Source organism: Salvelinus sp. IW2-2015, linkage group LG27, assembly GCF_002910315.2.
Source record: "Salvelinus sp. IW2-2015 linkage group LG27, ASM291031v2, whole genome shotgun sequence".
Lineage (NCBI taxonomy): Eukaryota > Metazoa > Chordata > Actinopteri > Salmoniformes > Salmonidae > Salvelinus > Salvelinus sp. IW2-2015.
In genome coordinates, this window is record NC_036867.1 from 2,263,125 (window position 1) to 2,283,415 (window position 20,291).

The 20,291-nt window shown below is 42.8% G+C and overlaps 2 protein-coding genes and 1 long non-coding RNA gene across 5 annotated transcripts in view; 2 read left to right on the forward strand and 1 right to left on the reverse strand.

Annotated features, from left to right (window-relative positions):
* The window catches only part of sgk3 (serum/glucocorticoid regulated kinase family member 3), a 32,932-nt gene extending 25,386 nt beyond the window's left edge, over positions 1-7,546 (forward strand). For both annotated transcript variants that reach the window (XM_023972240.2, XM_023972242.2), the window contains exons 12-17: positions 2,123-2,159; positions 5,228-5,314; positions 5,451-5,546; positions 5,672-5,827; positions 6,415-6,504; positions 6,622-7,546. In XM_023972240.2, the coding sequence (XP_023828008.1) occupies positions 2,123-2,159; positions 5,228-5,314; positions 5,451-5,546; positions 5,672-5,827; positions 6,415-6,504; positions 6,622-6,789 (634 nt within the window). In that variant the 3' untranslated portion in view covers positions 6,790-7,546. The remainder of the gene's footprint in view (positions 1-2,122; positions 2,160-5,227; positions 5,315-5,450; positions 5,547-5,671; positions 5,828-6,414; positions 6,505-6,621) is intronic.
* An 826-nt stretch (positions 7,547-8,372) lies between these two features.
* mcmdc2 (minichromosome maintenance domain containing 2) lies at positions 8,373-15,930 on the forward strand. Its single transcript, XM_070435599.1, has 13 exons — positions 8,373-8,486; positions 8,738-8,868; positions 8,960-9,215; positions 9,315-9,437; positions 9,692-9,793; positions 10,378-10,506; positions 12,189-12,426; positions 12,626-12,831; positions 13,066-13,232; positions 13,740-13,919; positions 14,070-14,212; positions 14,738-14,847; positions 15,392-15,930. The coding sequence occupies exons 1-13, from the start codon at positions 8,390-8,392 to the stop codon at positions 15,559-15,561; spliced, it is 2,052 nt and encodes a 683-aa protein (XP_070291700.1). The 5' UTR covers positions 8,373-8,389; the 3' UTR covers positions 15,562-15,930.
* A 169-nt stretch (positions 15,931-16,099) lies between these two features.
* LOC111953162 (uncharacterized) lies at positions 16,100-19,651 on the reverse strand. Of its 2 annotated transcripts, none has more exons than XR_002875829.2 (5): positions 19,534-19,651; positions 17,917-17,971; positions 17,464-17,692; positions 17,162-17,212; positions 16,100-16,926 (listed from the first exon to the last, which is right to left on the reverse strand). It is a non-coding gene; the product is annotated as an uncharacterized lncRNA (long non-coding RNA). The 2 variants fall into 2 exon arrangements; XR_011474305.1 differs by having other exon boundaries at positions 17,165-17,212; positions 19,534-19,650.
* Between the last annotated feature and the right edge of the window lie 640 nt (positions 19,652-20,291).

Here is a 20,291-nt window from a genome sequence, read left to right on the forward strand (position 1 = left end):
AAGGGGAGGAGACCGGTTAAAGAAGGATCTTTAAACCTTGAGACATGGATTGTGTATGTGTGCCATTGAGTGTGAATGGGCAACACAAAGGATTTAAGTGCCTTTGAACGGGGTATCGTAGTAGGTGCCAGGCGCAAAGGTTTGTGTCAAGAACTGCAACGCTGCTGGGTTTTTCAAGTTCAACAGTTTCCCGTGTGTATTAAGAATGGTCCACCACCCAAAGAACATCCAGCCAACTTGACACAACTGTGGGAAGCATTGGAGTCAACATGGGCCAGCAACCCTGTGGAACGTAATCAAAACACCATGTAGAGTCCCTGCCCTGAAGAATTGAGGCTCTTCTGAGGGCAAAATCAATATTAGGACGGTGTTCCTAATGTTTGGTATACTCAGTGTATGCGTGTTTGATGAGTAACCTTGCCTGAGCATGGGCTTTGGCTCAACAGGCAAACCCAGTCTTGAGGTGTGCAGGAGTCCCAGGTTCAAATCCAGTCAGTGGCAAAGGCTGTATTGGATAAGTGAGTCACCCATGTGGATAGGCTGGCTGGTCGTCTTGGCTCTGGTACACCAGTTGGCTGGAGGTCTGTAGTAGAGAGTGAATGCCATCCTGAGCCAGCTACCACCCGGTTACACAAACCTGCACCTTAGAGTCTGCTGCCCGATGTATGTACATAGACTTGGAATCACTGGTCACTTTAAGAATAGAACACTAGCCACTACTGTTATACTAATTTCACATGTATATACTGTACTCTATTCTACTGTGTTTTAGTCAGTGCCACTCCGACATTGCTCGTCCTAATATTTCTTAATTCCATTATTTTAGATGTGTGTATTGTTAGATACTACTGCACTGTTGCAGCTAGGAACACAAGCATTTTGTTACACCCGTAATAACATCTGCTAAATGTAATAATGTAATATCATCTGCTAAATATGTGTATATGTGACCAATAAGATTTGATTTGAATGTTAGACACATTCTAAGGTTTCCTCTGTCGTGAAACAGTTTCCACAAACTTTCCTGAATGAGCAACGAATGCAGCACATCTCCCCTCTCTGAACATTTGAAGTGTTCCTTTTTCAAGTGGTCAGCTGTAGTAATGTTCCTTAAGTCCAATGTCACTGCTGTCACGGTTGCAGCACGTGTATAGTCGTTCATTAACTGACATGTATTGTTCTCTACCTTTTTTGCCCTTCGTGCTGTTGTCTGTGCCTAACAATGTTTGTACCATGTGCTACAGGTTATAGTTTTTCCATTTATGTTTTTTGAGGTCGGACTTTAGTATGTAGGGCGCACTGATTGGTGTCACCTCATTTGTCAGTATGTGTTACACCTGTGCTGGTTGCCATCTTGTTAGCGGGAAAGTTTTGGTTGTTGTGACTGTTAGTTCCCATTCTGTTTGAGCTGGGGAACGTAACGCATGTTTGTGCTGCTACCATGTTGTCTTAGGTCTCTCTGTATGTAGTGTGGTGGTGTCTCTTGTCGTGATGTGTGTTTTTGTCCCACATTTAAATGTTTAATCGTCGTCCCTACAGGAGGCCTTTTGCCTCTTGGTAGGCCGTCATTGTAAACAAGAATTTCTTCTTAATTGACTTGCCTAGTTAAATAAAAACATGTGAAGGCAATTTTCCCTCAACATGGGTCTGTCCCCATAGTCCCTCAAGCCATCCACTTTACCTGTCGTTTCAGTTTGTGTAACCTTTATTTAACTAGGCAAGTCAGTTAAGAACAAATTCTTATTTACAATGACGGCCTACTGGGGAACAGTGGGTTACCTGCCTTGTTCAGGGGCAGAATGACAGATGTTTACCTTGTCAGCTCTGGGATTCGACCCAGCAACCTTTTGGTTACTGGCCCAACGCTCTAACCACTATGCTACCTGCCACCCCCGGTTTAGTGTAATGCTGGTTCAGTGACTCGTGTACATTGATATCAACTGGATGCAAATCGCTAGGATTAAAGAAACCTCTCTTGATGATTGTTTTGATATCCTCTGTTGCTCTTCAGTTGGCCACTTACCCAGAAGTAGGAAGATAATAGCTCTTGTAATCCATTAAGCACAGTTCTATTATCCAATAACAACAACTTTGGATAATGTTCATGTTTGTTTTTTCACAGGGACTTGAAACCAGAAAATATCCTTCTCGACTTTGAAGTAAGTGTGACATCCTAACTCATTTGCAGTGCGTAAGTAATCTGTTTTATATGTGGAGTAGCTTAGGGTTGTATTCAATCAAAACTACATTAGCAATCTTTTTGCTTAACAACTGCCTTCGCACAAATGTTTCTTGACAACTGAAATCCTCCTCCCATGAATGTAGTCTACCTGGTATTTTAACATTACCCAAAATAATTCTGCATATCAGTTTAACCTCAAGGAAAGTGTTTACTTTAGTTTAGCCTTTACTACACTGGAAAAAAAATATCAACGCAACATGTTTTCATGAGCTGAAATAAAAGATCCCAGAAATGTTCCATATGCACAAAAAGCTTATTTCTCTCAAAATGTGTGCGCACACATTTGTTTACATCACTGTTAGTGTGCATTTCTCCTTTGCCAAGATAATCCATCCACCTGATAGTTGTGGCATATCAAGAAGCTGATTAAACAGCATGATCATTACACAGGTCCACCTTGTGCTGGGGACAATAAAAGGCCATTCTAAAATGTGCAGTTTTGTCACACAACACAATGCCACAAAGGTCTCAATTTTTGAGGGAGTGTACAATTTGCATGCTGACTGCAGGAATGTCCACTGAGAATTTAATTTCTCTACCATAAACCACCTCTAACGTTATTTAAGAGAATTTGCCAGTAATGTGTCGTGTGGGCAGGCGATTTGCTGATGTCAACATTGTGAACAGAGTGCCATGTGGTGGCAGCGGGGTTATGGTATGGGTAGGCATAAGCTACGGACAACGAACACAATTGGATTTTATCGATGGCAATTTGAATGCACAGAGAAACCGTGACGAGATACTGAGGCCCATTGTGCCATTCATCCTTCGCCATCACCTCATGTTTCAGCATGATAATGCACAGCCCCATGTCGCAAGGATCTGTACTCAACTCCTGGAAGCTGAAAATGTCCCATTTATTCCATGGCCTGCATACTCACCAGACATGTCACCCATTGAAAATGTTTTGGATGCTTTGGCTCAACTTGTAAGACGGCGTGTTCCAGTTTGTGCCAATATCCTGTACCCCCGCACATTGACTCCGTACTGGTACCCCCTGTATATAGCCTCGTTATTGTTATTTTGTTTTTATTTTATTTTTTACTTTATTTAGTAAATATTTTCTTAACTCTATTTCTTGAACTGCATTGTTGGTTAAGGGCTTGTAAGTGCTACTACACCTGTTGTATTCGGCACATGTGACAAATAAAAATGTATTTGATATCCAACAACTTTGCACAGCCATTGAAGAGGAGTGGGACAACAGACCACAATCAACAGCCTGATGCGTTGCTCTGCATGAGGCAAATGGTGGTCACACTAGATACTGACTGGTTTTCTGATCCACGCCCCTACCTTAACTTTTTTTTAAATCTGGGACCAACAGATGCATATCTGTATTCCCAGTCGTGTAAAATCCATAGATTAGGGCCTAAACTTTTTTTTAAATTGACTGATTTCTTTAGATGAACTAACTTTGTAAAATCTTTGAAATTGTTGCGTTTTTATATTTTTGTAGAGTTAAAATGTTTCAGTGTTTACTACTAAACTCAGCAAAAAAATAAACGTCCTCACACTGTCAACTGCGTGTATTTTCAGCAAACTTAACATGTGTAAATATTTGTATGAACAAGATCCACAGACATGTAACTAACAGAAATGGAATAATGTGTCCCTGAACAAAGGGGAGGGGGGCTGTATGGCTGGTGGAATTGTCATGCTGGAGGGTCATGTCAGGATGAGCCTGCAGGAAGGGTACCACATGAGAGTGGAGGATGTCTTCCCTGTAATGCACAGCGTTGAGATTGCCTGCAATGACAACAAGCTCAGTCCAATGATGCTGTGACACACCGCCCAAGACCATGACGGACCCTCCACCTCACAATCGATCCCGCTCCAGAGTACAGGCCTCGGTGTAACGCTCATTCCTTCGAAGATAAACGCGAATCTGACTATCACCCATGGTGAGACAAAACCGTGACTCGTCAGTGAAGAGCACTTTTTGCCAGTCCTGTCTAGTCCAGCGACGGTGGGTTTGTGCCCATAGGCGACGTTGTTGACAGTGATGTCTGGTGAGGACCTGCCTTACAACAGGCCTACAAGCCCTCAGTCCAGACGCTCTCAGCCTATTGCGGACAGTCTAAGCACTGGTGGAGGGATTGTGCGTTCCTGGTGTAACTCGGGCAGTTGTTGCTATCCTGTACCTGTCTCGCAGGTGTGATGTTCAGATGTACCGATCATGTGCAATTGTTGTTACACGTGGTCTGCCACTGCGAGGATGATCAGCTGTCCGTCCTGTCTCCCTGTAGCGCTGTCTTAGGCGTCTCACAGTACGGACATTGCAATTTATTACCCTGGCCACATCTGCGGTCCTCATACCTCCTTGCAGCATGCCTAAGGCACGTTCACGCAGATGAGCAGGGCCCCTGGGCATCTTTCTTTTGGTGTTTTTCAGAGTCAGCAGAAAGGCCTCTTTAGTGTCCTAAGTTTTCATAACTGTGACCTTAATTGCCTACTGTCTGTAAGCTGTCAGTGTCTTAACGACCGTTCCACAGGTGCATGTTCATTATTTGTTTATGGTTCATTGAACAAGCATGGGAAACAGTGTTTAAACCCTTTACAATGAAGATCTGTGAAGTTATTTGGCATTTTACAAATGATCTTTGAAAGCCAGGGTCCTGAAAAGGGACGTTTTTTTTGTTGCTGAGTTTAGTCAGTGGAAAAAATTATTAGATGAATGTCTCAAACTAACCAATCCAACAGGTTATAAAGAAAGCAAGTGTCTGTGGTGAAGCCTAACCCTTCACCAGCTAACACATCTCACACGAACGGCTGTGTCATTTTCAGTTTAGAAGAGGAACGTTTGTGATTTGATTATGTTTAACTAATGCGTTTCCTGACTGGCCTTATTGAGACTGAGGAAATTGCGAGTGTCCTGAGAGTTGGCTACTCTGGCCAAAATTCCACAAAGAAAATATATGTTCTGACTGAGGATAATGGTGGCAAACACTGTCTAAAATTGTCCCTGACTCCCCTTCATTAAAGGGACATATAGTTTTGACGGACTTCGGATTGTGCAAGGAAGGCATTTCCCAAGCCGAGACGACAAGCACATTTTGTGGGACACCTGAGGTAATGTTGAACATGTTTTCCAGGACAGCGTATGTAATAAGGCATAATAACCTGTTTTAATCTCTGGACCACTGTTCTGGATTGAGACTGAAAAGGCCTGTCATTGCTAATTTATTTAACTTTCTCCTCCCCCCAGTACCTAGCTCCAGAGGTCCTGAGGAAACAACCATATGACAACACAGTGGACTGGTGGTGTCTAGGATCAGTGCTCTATGAAATGCTCTTTGGCCTGGTGAGTTACAGTAGTAGACATTGAAAACAGGCACAATATGTACGGACAGAACGCACCCTTGACATAATGCCTGATCACACACTGTCTTAACAGTAACACACATATATCTCCCCTCTGTTCCACAGCCTCCGTTCTACAGCAGAGACACCCATGAGATGTATGACAACATCCTCCACAAGCCCCTGATGATGCGTCCCGGAGCGTCCAACACGGCCTGGTCCCTCCTGCAGGCTCTACTGGAGAAGGACGGCACACACAGACTGGGCTCCAGAGACGACTTTGTGAGTGGTGACCCTCACAGCATGGCAGTGGTTTATGGTTTTATGTCACCCATCTCATTTAGTTAGAAAATATTCCAGTGACCCAAGACTTTTTAAATACTCCAAACTCACTAAATACACACAAATTGACCTTCCTCGAAGTCACAGGAGGTTGGTGGCACCTTACTTGGAGAGAGCGGGCTCGTGGTGTGAAGGGAGCGGAATAGTTGGAATGGTAACAATTATATAAAACCTATGGTTTCCAGGTGTTTGTTGCCATTCCATTTGCTCCGTTCCGTCCATTATTGTGAGCTGTTCTCCCCTCCGCAGCCTACAGTGCTCTAAATCCCAAGCTACCATTTATTTAAGAAACACAGCAGTATGCTTCATAGTCTCACAACTGTGACTCATGTATTGCTGTATGGCATCTGACTCTCTCTGGTGGAGAAACATTGTCATGACCAGGAGTTGCTCAATAGCTGCAGTGTCTGGTAATGTTCATTTCTTCTTGGCAGATGGATTGCATTACATCGCTTTCATCAGTATGAAGTAATAACATTTGCCTTGGTTGTTCTAGAACTGAAAAAGATCTATTCTCTTTTTTTCAGAATGAGATCAAAGCACATAACTTCTTCTCTGCGATCAAGTGGGATGACCTGGAACAGAGAAAGGTTCCACCTCCATTCACTCCCAATGTGGTAAATGTTCTCAGGGTTACATGTGATTCTGATGTACGGCAACACACGGCAGATGCAACACCAGACCACAAGCATGAATGAACTGATGTTTGTTTTTTCCTCTTTCCTGTTTTGCAGAATTCTCCTTACGACATCACAAACTTTGATCCAGAATTCACAGATGAGACCATTCCAAACTCTGTGTGCTATACTGAACATGCCATAGTCAATGCCAGTGTAATGGAGGCTGATGATGCCTTCCTAGGTTTCTCCTACGCACCCCCCTCAGACGACTCCTTCCTATGAAAGACTTGCTGTGAGGACCTGCCCCAGAGTTCTGGGAAATTGCCTTAACCAGGGCTCTACGCTAACTTTTTTTTTTTTTTTTTACAAGGAGCACGTGTGCACCTAAGTTGAAAAATGTAGGTGCACACAAAGAAATGTAGGACCACATTGAAAAATATTTGAGGTAAGAAAGCTAGAATCCTTAATTATTCTAGGCGCACTGGTGCTCCTAAATAAAAATTCCATGTCGCACAGCAAGATCTTAAGGCACATATGCGATCAAAATGGATGCACTGTAGAGCCTTGGCCTTAACCCAGTATTATTCTATCCTGGTCCTGGAAATCTATAGGATATGCAGGATTTGTTCCAGCCCAGTAGCTTGTTGATTAGTGTATTTAGGTGTGTTAGTGCTATGCTGGAACAAAGCCTGCACACCCTGTGGGTCTCCAGGATCAGGACTGAAAAACACTGCCTTAACCTGTCCTAAATATTTTGAATAAAAGGGAAGAATTTATATTGTGGATGAACCCGTTTTGAGAAAAGCCAAAGTGAGCAGAAGTTGTGATCAGACAGCACTTATGAAAAGGGTTTGAGCTGCAGACTGTGTCAAAAAACTTTATTTTTACCTAATGATATTTATATAACAAATTATATTTTTAAGAAATGTCGGCCATCTTTCTTTCTTGACACATGTATTGGTTGTTGGCTCATGTCCATTTTGGTTCTTTGTTTGAAGAAACGAGGACATTCAGTGTGGTGTTGTCAGGTTGGGGTGGGGTGGGTAAAAAAATAAAAAATAATCCCCCAAATAAAATCCAAAATGTAAGTGGGGAGTTGGATGAAAGCGCTTCCTCAAAATCAAAATATTTTCGTTCCACTTTAAAAGCAGACATTGTGGATTTAATGAAATGGCAGTGAACATGTCGTTTATATGCTTTCAGAACAGCTAAAAGTGATTGTTTTGTCTCTTCCAATATCAAAAGTTTGTTCATCCTAACAAGATCACTGGTTAATGGTATATTTAGAAAGCGCTTGTAGTAGGTTTATTTATAGAGGTTCATTGTTCATTTGTATGGGGGGGTTCTCAGTCGGAAATACTAGGTCACGGAATATAGTCTTGTGTTGACAGAGGTGATTTCAGTTCATATTTTCATTGTGTGTGTATATATATAGACCTTTTCTGTAATGGCTCCAGTGACTTTACTTTGCAAACAGGTGCTGCGCCATCTGATTTATTTCTGTGGTTTGCTTGCCTGTCTGTATTATAGTTTACAAGCTCATAATCTTGCCTTAATTGAAACTCAGATATTCCTTAGAAATCCTCACAGAAAACCTCAACCACCAGACTAGGATTTTCATACCAATTCTAACTAACGAGTGTGGTCAACAGGCCTCATTGTTCAATACAATGCCTTGGATGTATTGTGCATTAAAATAATAATTAAATGAACCAACAAGTTTGTTTTCGATGTCTTGTTTATTACGGAGATGGGGGGACTTGTCTGTCTGTGCTCTAAAATTGGCGAGCACAGTTCAAATGTTCAAGTCGCGTGATATCTGGACTGTGACTAGTCTCTTCAGCCAACGCTTTAGCTAACGTTAGTCAGTCGGTAACAGAAAATGGAAGACGTTTTCTTACTGAAAGAGTCAGTTTTGTCTTTTCTAGACAGAAGTGGAGCTCTTCTTCAACTTGCCGAAGACTGCAAACCATTCAACGGTAAATTTTAAGGGTCAGTGGTAGGCTAGCTAGCGAGAGCTTTCGGTCAGTGTTAGCTAGCTAGCTAATGGGATTGTGTGACTCCTGAGGAAAGGGTAACCTAGGCAACCCTGTACCCACTTGGAGGATGTGGTGAGACGCAGTCCTTCATAGATGACAGCAAACTGTTAAATAACTGATCTGGTTATGTAAATTGTTAGAGTTGACTTTATAATAGCTAAATCAATCACCCAATGACCTATTCCCTTCAGACATCCAGCGAAATGAGGCTGTGTATCGGTTCTGTATCCGTGTGAACCCTTCAGACCTAATCGAACTGGATCCTAGATTGGGTGACTGTGTTCTCAATGACCCCCTCAAAGCTACAGCACTGTTTCAATCTGTAAGTCCAAAACATCTCCCATTTACATTACACCTTATTCAACCCTTGAATTTTGAACATACTGGTATTAGTTTTTTTGTCACTCTTTCAGGTTTGTTTTCTGTCAATAAAGACACTCTCCCTCATAGAGAAAATCCACACAGAAAGTCAGGTGAATGTGATCCTGAAGTTTACACACCTACCTCCGTTCCCTGAGTACACCTTGGACCTCTGTGACTTTCCCTGTGGTTATGGCCCCATGAGGCCTGTTGCCATGGAGGGCTTGGCCATCGCAATGACTAGGGTCTCCAAGTACACTCAGGGAGCCAGGTTTCTCTGTTCTGAGGAGGACTGTCCCTGCTCAACAGGTAGGCCTGATTACAAGTAACCTATTTCTGTTTTCATAACATCACGGTAATGCCATTTACAAAACAATTTCAAATTCTGTAATATGATGTTATCCTCAGGGTTCCATCACATCAGAGTGCATGCACCCGGAGCCACTGAGTCAGCCACAGTGAGGAGTGACTTCAGCTGCCTGCTCTGCTCCTCTCACCTCAAAGAGGACATCAAGTTCCGGGTCCTGGGGGGTGAGAATGTCCCTAAATGATACCTGATGAAGTAGCCTCACATGCCATGCTTACATGTAGCTCGTCATTTCTTACTAGCTCTGATTTTACAGACAGCTACTTTATTGAAGAAAATGTACTTGAATGTGATAGTGCATCCATCTTAAGGTAACTAGGTGAGACAAAGTGTAAGATGCTCTGGATAAGAGCATCTGCTAAATGACTGACCTTTGTAATGTAAATGTTCATGTAAGTATAATGTGGTTTGGAAACAGACAAGCAGCTTGTAGAGCTGATCCATGTTAAAGCACTGGATGTCCTGAAAGTCCATCCTCCCAGTGCCCTCAGGTACCAGTCTGTCACCCTGTTTCTCAGAGGTAAGCTCACATAATGATAATTTTGCCCAAACGTTTTTTAATGTTCACATATTGCACATATCGTTTTTAATAGATTTGACTTCGATATCTCCTTAGAAAAGTAACTTAGAAGTTTGTTAGGAATTTTCTCTTCCTTTTCCATGACAAATGTAATTTGAGCCAAAATCCAGTGGAGGAAGAGTTAAAATAGAGGTTTGAGTAGCCAGCCACGCAGTAGTGCCCCTGGGTGAGATATTAGGTGTTCCTGTGCCCTCCAATAACATTGTCCAGCCATTACCCCTGAGAGAGCAGTGATTCTCAGTGCCAGTATTAGCATATTCTGTTGACCTAGTCTTCTGGAGGAATTCAACACAGCTGGCTCACGTTACTAAACATATATGTTAATAAGTGTAAGAAACACTCATTAGTTGGGTCGCCCAACGCACACACAGTGAGATCTTTGTTCCAAGGGCCTGGTTCCTGTGTTGCTCTTGGCAGGGGTGTGTTAGGTGCCTTGCATGTTCCTCAAATAATTAGGAAACAGCAGGACAGAACCGGACAACCCCTCTGAGTGTTATGGTTCTGTTTCCCTCACAACGTTGTAGATGAGCTGTGTAACTCCATGAGGATTGGACGTCTGTACAGGGTGCTGGGCATACCGGCCCATGTCCACCAGTGGCCCAACGTCACCTGGAGTGTGGAGGCCAATAGCGTTCAACCGTGGGAGCCTGAATGTAAGGACCTATATGCATGCTTACAATGGTACAGATCAGCTTACATTAAATCCTATTCATAATCTATAGATCTGATTTTCAGCTACTCTGAGAAAGCCATTCATAAGGAACATGGATGTGCGTGTGTGAGGACTGTGACCTCTGACTTGCTTATATCAGAACACTGTACAGTACCAGTCAAAAGTTTGGACAAACCTACTCATTCCAGTTTTTTTTGGTGACCTATTTTCTACATTGTAGAATAATAGTGAAGACATAAAAACTATTAAATAATGTAGTAACCAAAAGTGTAAAACAAATCTAAATATATTTTATGAGATTCTTCAAATAGCCACCCTTTGCCTTGATGACAGCGTTGCACACTCTTGGCATTCTCTCACTCAGCTTCATGAGGTAGTCACCTGGAATGCATTTCAATTAAATTGTTAAGTTAATTTGTGGCATTTTCTCCCTTCTTAATGAGTTTGAGCCAATCAGTTGTGTTGTGACATGGGAGGGTTGGTATTCAGAAGATAGCCCTATATTTGGTAAAAGACCAAGTCCATATTATGGCAAGAACAGCTCAAATAAGCAAAGAGAAACGACAGTCCACCATTACCTCAAGACATGAAGGTCAGTCAATCCAGAAAATGTTTATTCAAGTGCAGTCGTAAAAACCATTAAGCGATATGAAAGAACTGGCTCTCATGAGGACCGCCACAGGAAAGGGAGACCCAGAGTTACCTCTGCTGCAGAGGATAAGTTCATTAGAGTTAGCAGCCTCAGAAATTGCAGCCCAAATAAATGCTTCAGAGTTCAAGTAACAGACACATCTCAACAGCAACTCTTCAGAGGAGACTGTTTGAAACTGGCCTTCGTGGTCGAATTGCTGCAAAGAAACCACTACTAAAGGACATTAATAAGAATAATAGACTTGCTTGGGCCAAGAAACACGAACAATGGACATTAGACCGGTGGAAATCTGTCCTTTGGCTCCAAATTGGGAATTTTTGGTTCCAACCGTCGTGTCTTTGAGACTCAGAGTAGGTGAACGGATGATTTCAGCATGTGGTTCCCACCGTGAAGCATGGAGGAGGTGTGATGGTGCTTTGCTGGTGACACTGTCAGTGATTTATTTATAATTCAAGGCACACTTAACCAGCATGGCTACCACAGCATTCGGCAGCAATACTCCATCCCATCTGGTTTGCGTTTAGTGGTACTATCATTTGTTTTTCAACAGGACAATGAACCAAAACACTTCCAGGCTGTGTAAGGGCTATTTGTCCAAGGAGATTGGAGTGCTGCATCAGATGACCTGGCCTCCACAATCACCCGACCTCAACCCAATTGAGATGGTTTGGACCACAGAGTGAAAGAAAAGCAGCCAACAAGTGCTCAGAATATGTGGGAACTCCAAGACTGTTAGAAAAGCATTCCAGGTGAAGCTGGTTGAGAGAATGCCAAGAGTGTGCAAAGGGTGGCTACTTTGAAGAATCTAAAATAAAATATATTATGATTTGATTCTATAGTTTTGATGTCTTCACTAATATTCAACAATGTAGAAAATAGTACAAATAAAGAAAAACTCTTGAATGTGTAGGTGTCCAAACTTTTGACTGGTACTGTATATTCAATGACAACACCTCACAGTCCAGTAGATTCACTCCACCCCGCTTCTTTTCCTTCAACCACACCCCCAGACACTGGCACCATCAGCTCTAACTTCCAGGCCCTGTTGACGGCAACAGCCTGTTCCCCCTGGAGGTTCTCTGCCATTGTGGCTAACACGTTTGGCTCCCCTGTGGTTCCCCCGGGCTTGTACAGCACTCTGAAGCTGGGCCTGCTGCTCAGCCTGGTCCAGGGCCGGGAGGACAACCCAGACTCACTGCACTGCCTGGACCTGCTAGCCCTGACTACTGACACACTCATACTGGACAGGTCCTGCATTATAATCCTTCAGTCAGATAGTCAATTAATCAATCTCTGAATCAGTGAATCAATCAACCAAGTTCTTAGGAAGCACAATACAATGACCAAAACAATAACACTACTACAGTAAAATTGTACTATGCCCATATTCAAGTCAACAACATAAATAAATAGTTGAGAGCCAGCCTCCGTTACCCCCCCGTCTTAGGCTGATGATGTACAGCCTGGGTCTGGCTGGCCGTGGGGTGAGACACCCTGCGACAGGGGAGATGTTTGCCTCTCTTTCTCGTGATGAACACGGAGCGGGCACGGCTAACATCCACGCTGGCTCCGCCCTGCTGGCCACTGGGGGCGTCTGCATGCTCGGGGACCTGGGCCACCACAGGAAGGATAAGATGGACGCCCTTCAGTCAGGTACAGAGCCCTGCTTACCTTGTAGCCTGGAGCCAGTCTGATACAGCTGTAGCTAATGTGTTGTCTTGTCAAAGCAATGCAACAACGAAGAAACATTATGGCATCTCCTGTGACACAAAGTATAGAGTAGGTTATTTGAGTGTATAACCCAAGGGACTGGTTGCACACTGGGCCTTTGCCTTCTATCCACCCCCAACAGTTAGTTCACCTTTGACCACTCTCCTTCGCAACCAGCTCTGGAGAGTCGGACAGTGTCTGTGATCATCCCAGGGAAGAAGTATGGAGAGGATGCTGACCAGCAGATCTCCTTCCCTGTCCAGTGCAGCTTCTGGGCCTTGGCAGACTCCACAGCTCCCTCAAACAAGACCACCAGGACTGACAGTACAGTGCTGGGAACAGTGGTGGGTCATAGTTGTTTAATTTACATTACCATTCAAATTTATTGGACTACTGCACTTGATAAATGTGTGTGCCCCCGATGTGTCCCCATTGGGTTGTTGTCTGATATGGTGATTCTGCAACAATGCTATTCCATTTGAGCAGTTTGAAACCCTTTCTCCTACCACACAATGCCAATAGCACTGGCAAATATGTGTTCCCAAAATGTCAAATCTCTGAACCAGCCAATTGTCTGTTTAGGCGTATGCTTTATGTAGGCAAAGCAGGAAGGGGAGACAATTTACTCTCTTCAGAGGAAGTAGTTAATTGTCCCACTCATGGAACAGGCTCCCGCCCAAACAAACGCTTTCAGGTTCTCCTCCACTTTGGCCTCAGTGCCAATTCAGGATGGACAAGAAACAGTACTCTAGTGGTAAATATAGTACTTCCATGTTAAGGTAGTAGGTCAAAGTATTTTTACAAAATTAGCTACCAGCCACATAAAAATATGTTATCCATTGTGTGTGTAGGACATGGGCCCGGTCCCTGCCCAGTTGGCTGAGGCCTTTGGTCTGGTGATCCTGTGTCGGGAGGCAGGGGGAAAGCAGGCTCTGCTAGCCCAGACGGTGCACACCCTCAGGCAGGCAGTGCAGCCCGGAGAGCCCCTCTACCCATCCTGCATGCAGTTCACCACACAGGACTATCAGGAGGTAAACCACACAATACTGTACACACTATGAAATTATGATTTTCACCTTTTCATGTAATTTATGGCACACACAAAATACATCCGCACACTTTTAGATGCTTTGTGACAGACAACATTATGACTTACCATTGTGCTCTCTTCCTTCCCCTAGCTTCTGGCCCACACCCAGAGGATCCAGACAGAGCTGAGCCCTGGGGCAGAGATGATGATACATGGCTATTACATGGCCAGCAGAAGGGTCCGCTCAGACTCGGGCCATGGTGCAAAGGTGTCTGTGGCCTCCATCAAGCTACTGTAAGGGCCCACCACATGCTGAGGGTTATTCATTAAAGAAATACCATGTTTAATAATTATACACATCACCCTTTTACTTATTGTAATGTTTAACAATGTGTAAGTGAAAAATCCCTTCAAATTCCCAGGGCACCTGCAGCATCTTGTGCTTTAGAAGGATTCTCTGTAATGTCATATTTCTCCACAAGGTGGAGCGCAATTCATTTACAGAACCTATAAATGGGTGCCTGGGTCTAGACTATTTTTCATGTAGTTTGGAAAATATTTTCAGTGGTATCAGATTGTATAAAAATAAACCCAATTTCATCAGTGGCACTATATAAAACACTCATCACTCAGAACTGACGGTGTATTTCATTGCCCGATTTTGCACAGTATCATTCTTAATGCTTATTGTGCATTGCCAGTTGGTAACTGTACCATTACTCAGTAAATTCTGCTTAGCTAAAAATAAACCTTTGTTTACTTCTACAAAATGTCCCTATGGAGACAGTATAATTGTCTTTATTGGCATGTTTCTTCCAGGATCTCCCTGGCCGAGGCCCACAGTAAGCTGTGTCTGAGAAGCACAGTGCTGGAGGAGGATGCAGTGATCGCTGTGTTGCTGTGTGAAAACTCCATCACTCTCAGACACGGTATGACACACAGGACACGTCAGCAGCCAAACTCATAGATCCCATTTGCTGCCATGTTGAAATCACCTACCTTCACACATCCTGGCTAACGGACAGTCCAAGAACAAACCCCTCCAGACTCAGCACCATTTCTAGTTACATTGTCACAGTCCAACCTTTTGTCTAGGGATTATGGTTCCATAGCTGGGCTGCAGCCCCCCCATATCAAAAATAGTGCACCAAGTCTTTAATACTCCTGTATATGGTGAGAAAAATACATCAACAGAGCGGGGTGAAGAATCCCCCAAACACAAAACATCTTCCCGCAGCCATGCCCAGGTCTTGCTTTAATGTCAGTGAGTAGAGACTAGGGAATCCAACCTTGTCAGGGGATGATTTCTACAGGGGCCATCTATAGTCAAATCACATTTATCAGTCACGTGCAGATGTTATTGCAAGAGTATCCTGGTCATGATCTTCTTTGCTCTAGTAATAGCAGTCAGTGTGGACTGTAGTCTAGATGTTCCCTGATAGTTGGTCTGGGGACTGCGCCCTCTACCTACAGGAGCCTCAGCGCTCGTTATCCCACCCGACGCAGCATTTCCCTGTGACCTGTGTGACCTGGAAGCTCTCCACAGGAGAGACCTTATCCTGGAGCAGCTCCAACAGAGCATCCTGCACTTTGTCTACGCCTACGCACCCGGTGCCGCCAGCTACATCACCGAGGAGGAATAGGACCACAGCTAAGTAAAAGGATGCTTCTATTTTTACATATCCAATTGAATTCCAATGGTGAAATGAGCTACTCAGAAGAATATAAAACATAACGTGTTGATTCCAGAAATGTTCCATACGCACAAAAAGCTTCACATTGAGCATTTCTCCTCTGCCAAGATAATCCTGACAGGTGTGGCATATCAAGTAGCATGATTACAGGTGCACCTTGTGCTGGGATCATTTTAAATAATGTAGCTGTCACAACATAATGTCACATATCTCAGGTTGAGGGAGAGTGGAATTGGCATGCTTTGCTGACTGCAGGAATGTCCACCAGAGTATTGAATGAGAATTTGGCAGTTCATCCGACTGGCCTCACCTGCGATAAGCCACCCAGACAGCTGAAAACTAATTCTGACTGGGTGGGCCTATTCCCCCCCCAGGCCACGCACCTGCACAGTCAAGTGAAATCCATGAATTGTAACAGTCACTTTTCAGTATAGTTCATGAAATGTAATTTCACAGTTATTCAATGTAGGCAGAAAAAAAATTGCGATTAATGTACCATAAAATATTTTATTTCATAACAGGACAGAATAAAATCTGATTAAAAACAAACATTTAACTTTAAATTTAAGCAGGGAAGTCAGACCATGGTTGTGCTTTTTTGACAGGCAAGAAAGTTGCAAATAGGGTGATAGTTTAGGTCTCCAGGGTCACATTTGTGAAGAGTACATGCACCGCTTTCCAAACCTTGTGAATTGTCAATGATTAGAAGAATTCGGTTAAATAAATTACCATTGTCTGAGATTAGCCAGCAACCTAAAACTACTTTCTACCATCGAGGGGTAAATTAGCAGAAATGTCAGAAAAGGCATCACAATTCCATTAAAAATGAATGTTCATGGGTAGAGAAATCTTAGTTGACACCTCACAACCCAGGAAATAACTCCCCTACTGCAGGTCTAACAACCCTGCATGATGAAATAAGTAGTCTCAAACCTTAGTCAGGGATTGCAGGTTTAATGATTGAAGGTAGACCCTGCAAAATGCTGCTGCCACGAGGTGCACCGCAGATATTGAGCTAAGCGAGATGCTCACGCTTCAACACTCTTAGTTGTGGAAATTGACCCACTATCCCCTTTACTCTCTGCATCTATACCATATCGCTGCGTCTACCTATAATTATCAATGTTAATACTGGCAGTTCAGTATGTCACAGCATCCCAATTTAGTCAGATCAGGAAAACAGCAAAAGTGAGAAGTCATCACAACTCCAGTAGAAGACTGAAGGAAAACAATTGGCTATTTTTAGCCCTCACACTCACCATAGGGTTGAGATTTAAGTCTTCATATTCCACATACTGGATCATCAAACGCAATCTAGGAGAAGAACAGTCTATTAGCATGACTATCATTTGATTGTAGTTAGGCAAAATATGCAAGCAATTATACTGTAGTTCAGGAAGTCACATTATCAGCATCCCAATTTAGTCTGATGGGTAAACGGCAAAATGTAGAACTCATCACAACTCCAGTTTCGTGCACATTTGCCGATCAAAGACACGTTTGGCCCTCAGATTTATTTAAAAAATAAAAAACATTTTATTTTGCTCACCACAGGGCAATATTTACGCCAGTCTTCAATATACATTCTGGCCCATTAATTCTACGAAAGAACAGAACCTTATTAAAATGATAATTTGATAGACAATGTAAAAAATAACTCAGATTACGGGTAGTTCAGTTAGTCACATTGTCAGCACCCCAATAATGGTCTGATGGGTAAACGGCAAAAATGATAACTCATCACAACATTAACCGAAGGGAAAACAGATTTCAAACAGGCCACTCAAGTGGGCTGGTTGTATACTAGTTGGTTAATGCCAGTGGAAAATAAAAGATATAGGCCTAACTCACCATAAACCCATTGCGTGTCAAACACATTGCACGAAGGGCAGAGTGTATGCAGGTTTTTGCTGCTCCCTGTACTCGATTGATGAGTTAAGGTCACTCCATCACCTGGTTGTCTAAACCTTAGCTGAAAGGAAAACCCAAAACCCGCAGACACTAGGCTCTCTATGGAATGAGTGACACCCCCGATGTAGATCTCTTATAGCATCTTCAGTACCCTGCCAGCCAATCAAATCTGTGGGAGAAAAACATTGTTATACTGATGATCATTGGTCTCCAATCGAGAGGTTGTGGGTTGAAATTGTATTATTTAGATAGAATAATGCTGGTGGTTCAGTTAGTCACAGTCTCAACACCCCAATTTAGTCAGATGGGTAAACGGCAAATGTGTGAAGTCATCATAATACCAGCAGAACAACCGACTAGCAGAGCATAGCTTATAGTTAGGAATGAACTCACCTCAGTACAGTACACTACTGGAATAGCCAGCACCATCTGTCACCAAAAGACAAACCTGTGAAAAAAACTGAAAATGAACTTTGCGCCAAAAATAATAAATCAAATTTGACTGACAGTTGTGGTATGGTCAGTGTTGTGATTATACTGGTAGTTCAGTTAGTCTCAGCTACCCAATTTAGTCAGATGGGTAAACGGCAAAATTGATATTCTAGGCCTTTTAATAAACCTTGGTTTAAGAATGGACGACTCACTCCAATACAACAAAAGATGTATGCATGTCTGGAACCTTCCAAGTCCATGAAAGCTATAAGAGAAATACATAAAACCTGAAGTGAAATTCCTGCTGCTGTATATTTAAAAACACCGTTGTCATAAATCAGCCTACACGGCTGTCGAGTTTGCCAAATTCAAGGTTCCGCTAATTCTGGGATTCAGATAGCATACAACTCTACTGCTCAGATATTAAGATATTAAAAGAGCCACATTCAGATCTATGGGAAGCATTCTGAACGTTGAAAAAGTCTGAGTGACATCCAAAAATAGTACTCCCAAGTAATTGCCATGTAACTGGTGTGGCACTATTGGTTTTTATCTTGCGTGGATAAGCTGTACTGAAGGAATAGCCAATGCACTCAGAACACAACTAGACAGCTAAAATGAGTAATGAACTTAGGGTCAGGGGGCACATTTAACACAGCTTGGGAGTACTGCACAATGAAAGCCCACACTGCAGCCTTTCCAAGGAAGGTTCAACAGCAGATCACGACCTTAACCAAGACGTTACTCCTTTGAGACGTCCAAAGTCGAGATTCCTCAAGGAAGTCATTGCGAAGACAATTAACAGACCACCGGGGTATCCGATGATCGGTGACCAGAGCAGGTGTGCAGTAACCTAACTAACAATAGGGGCCGAAATGACAAAGGGGCAATTTATCATCGGATCTGGGACAAGCAGCTGACAGTATGATTTATTACAATACTGCTGGGACATTTAGGACCAAATACCCCGTTCGATGAGTCATGGTTTATTTTTGACTATGGGCCCATTCCATTCACACATGATACTAAGATCCAAAAGTAAAACGTCAATTTATTTTGGTAAAATGGTCCATAGTATGATTGCCAACAGCCCACATGCACCGACAAAAGTGCCTCAAACGTCTGCGGTATACACCAATTTGAGCATAAACATGGGGTGAGTGGTTAATTAGCAAACAAAATGAATGATTATTAAATAATGAGCTGCACCCTTTGCCAGACAATATCCATACATTACCAGTCTCTCGCTTACCCTAGCGCTAACCACATTATGGCCACGCCAGTCTGCCAACTCACGTGGTCAGTGGCATTGATTCTTGGCCCTCCAAGGAAACTTTTCTTAATAACCTAGTCAATACAATTGCATCATTGAAACGGGAAGATTATATTACATAAAACGACGTAAATTATTTCGAATCCATTTTTAGAGGGAAGGATATAATCCTTATTTTGATGGCGGAAACGTTACATTCAGGTTAGCTAACATGCTAGTGCTCTGGTATTTTATATAGCCAGATAAAACACCAATTTGCATTATTATTGAATAAAACCGACTGCCTAATGTTATTAGCCACCTACCTGTTGACTGAACGGGGAATTCAACAAGTTATTGCTCATAAAAATAATATTGGTGCGAGCGCATACAAACTCCATGCGTCCTCCTTCGTTGTTCTTCCAGAAAGAAAGATTAGACTTCCTGCTTCATCGTTATTGGCATGCGCAGTCTGAGCTCACATCACGAAGGCAACTACCAAAAACACACTACAAGGTTTTACCTATTATTATGAGGCAGCTAATAGGTCTATCTTATAACTTTTGAAAACGGTGTTTTAATTGTATTTGTGTTTTGGCAATTTTGCATTTGAATTAAAGGTCTAATGCAGCCGTTTTGATCTCATTATCAAATCATTTCTGGGTAACAATTCACGTTAAGTACCTTAATGTGGGTTTTCAATTAACATTTTCAAAAAGATGGCTTAGCAAAGATCAATTTCTCAAACAAATTGTTTTTCTAGGACTGTCTGGGAGTGGTCTGAGTAGGGAGGGGAAAGGTGAAAAAAAAGCTGTTATTGGCAAAGAGGTTTGGAACTCTCTTTCTTATTGGTCTATTAACTGTCAACAGGCAGGCCAAAACTCCATCCCACCAAAACAGGCAGAAATGTCAGGCAGTCTTTTCAAACAGCTCTTACACTAAAAGGGCATTATCATCGTAGTCTGGAAATACACACTCAGTGGCCAGTTTATTAGACACACCACCCCGTTCATGAAAACGGTTCGCTCCTACAGCCAGTGAGTCACATGGCCGTGGCTTGCTTTATAAAGCAGGCAGACAGGCA

What these genes read in the sequence shown, in the direction of transcription:
- mcmdc2 (XM_070435599.1), top strand. Translation starts at nt 8,390, where the DNA reads ATGGAAGACGTTTTCTTACTGAAAGAGTCAGTTTTGTCTTTTCTAGAC. An exon ending in CAAGTTCCGGGTCCTGGGGG is followed by an intron (nt 9,438 to 9,691) that starts GTGAGAATGTCC and finishes GTTTGGAAACAG; the next exon opens with ACAAGCAGCTTGTAGAGCTG. An exon ending in CCACACAGGACTATCAGGAG is followed by an intron (nt 13,920 to 14,069) that starts GTAAACCACACA and finishes TCCTTCCCCTAG; the next exon opens with CTTCTGGCCCACACCCAGAG.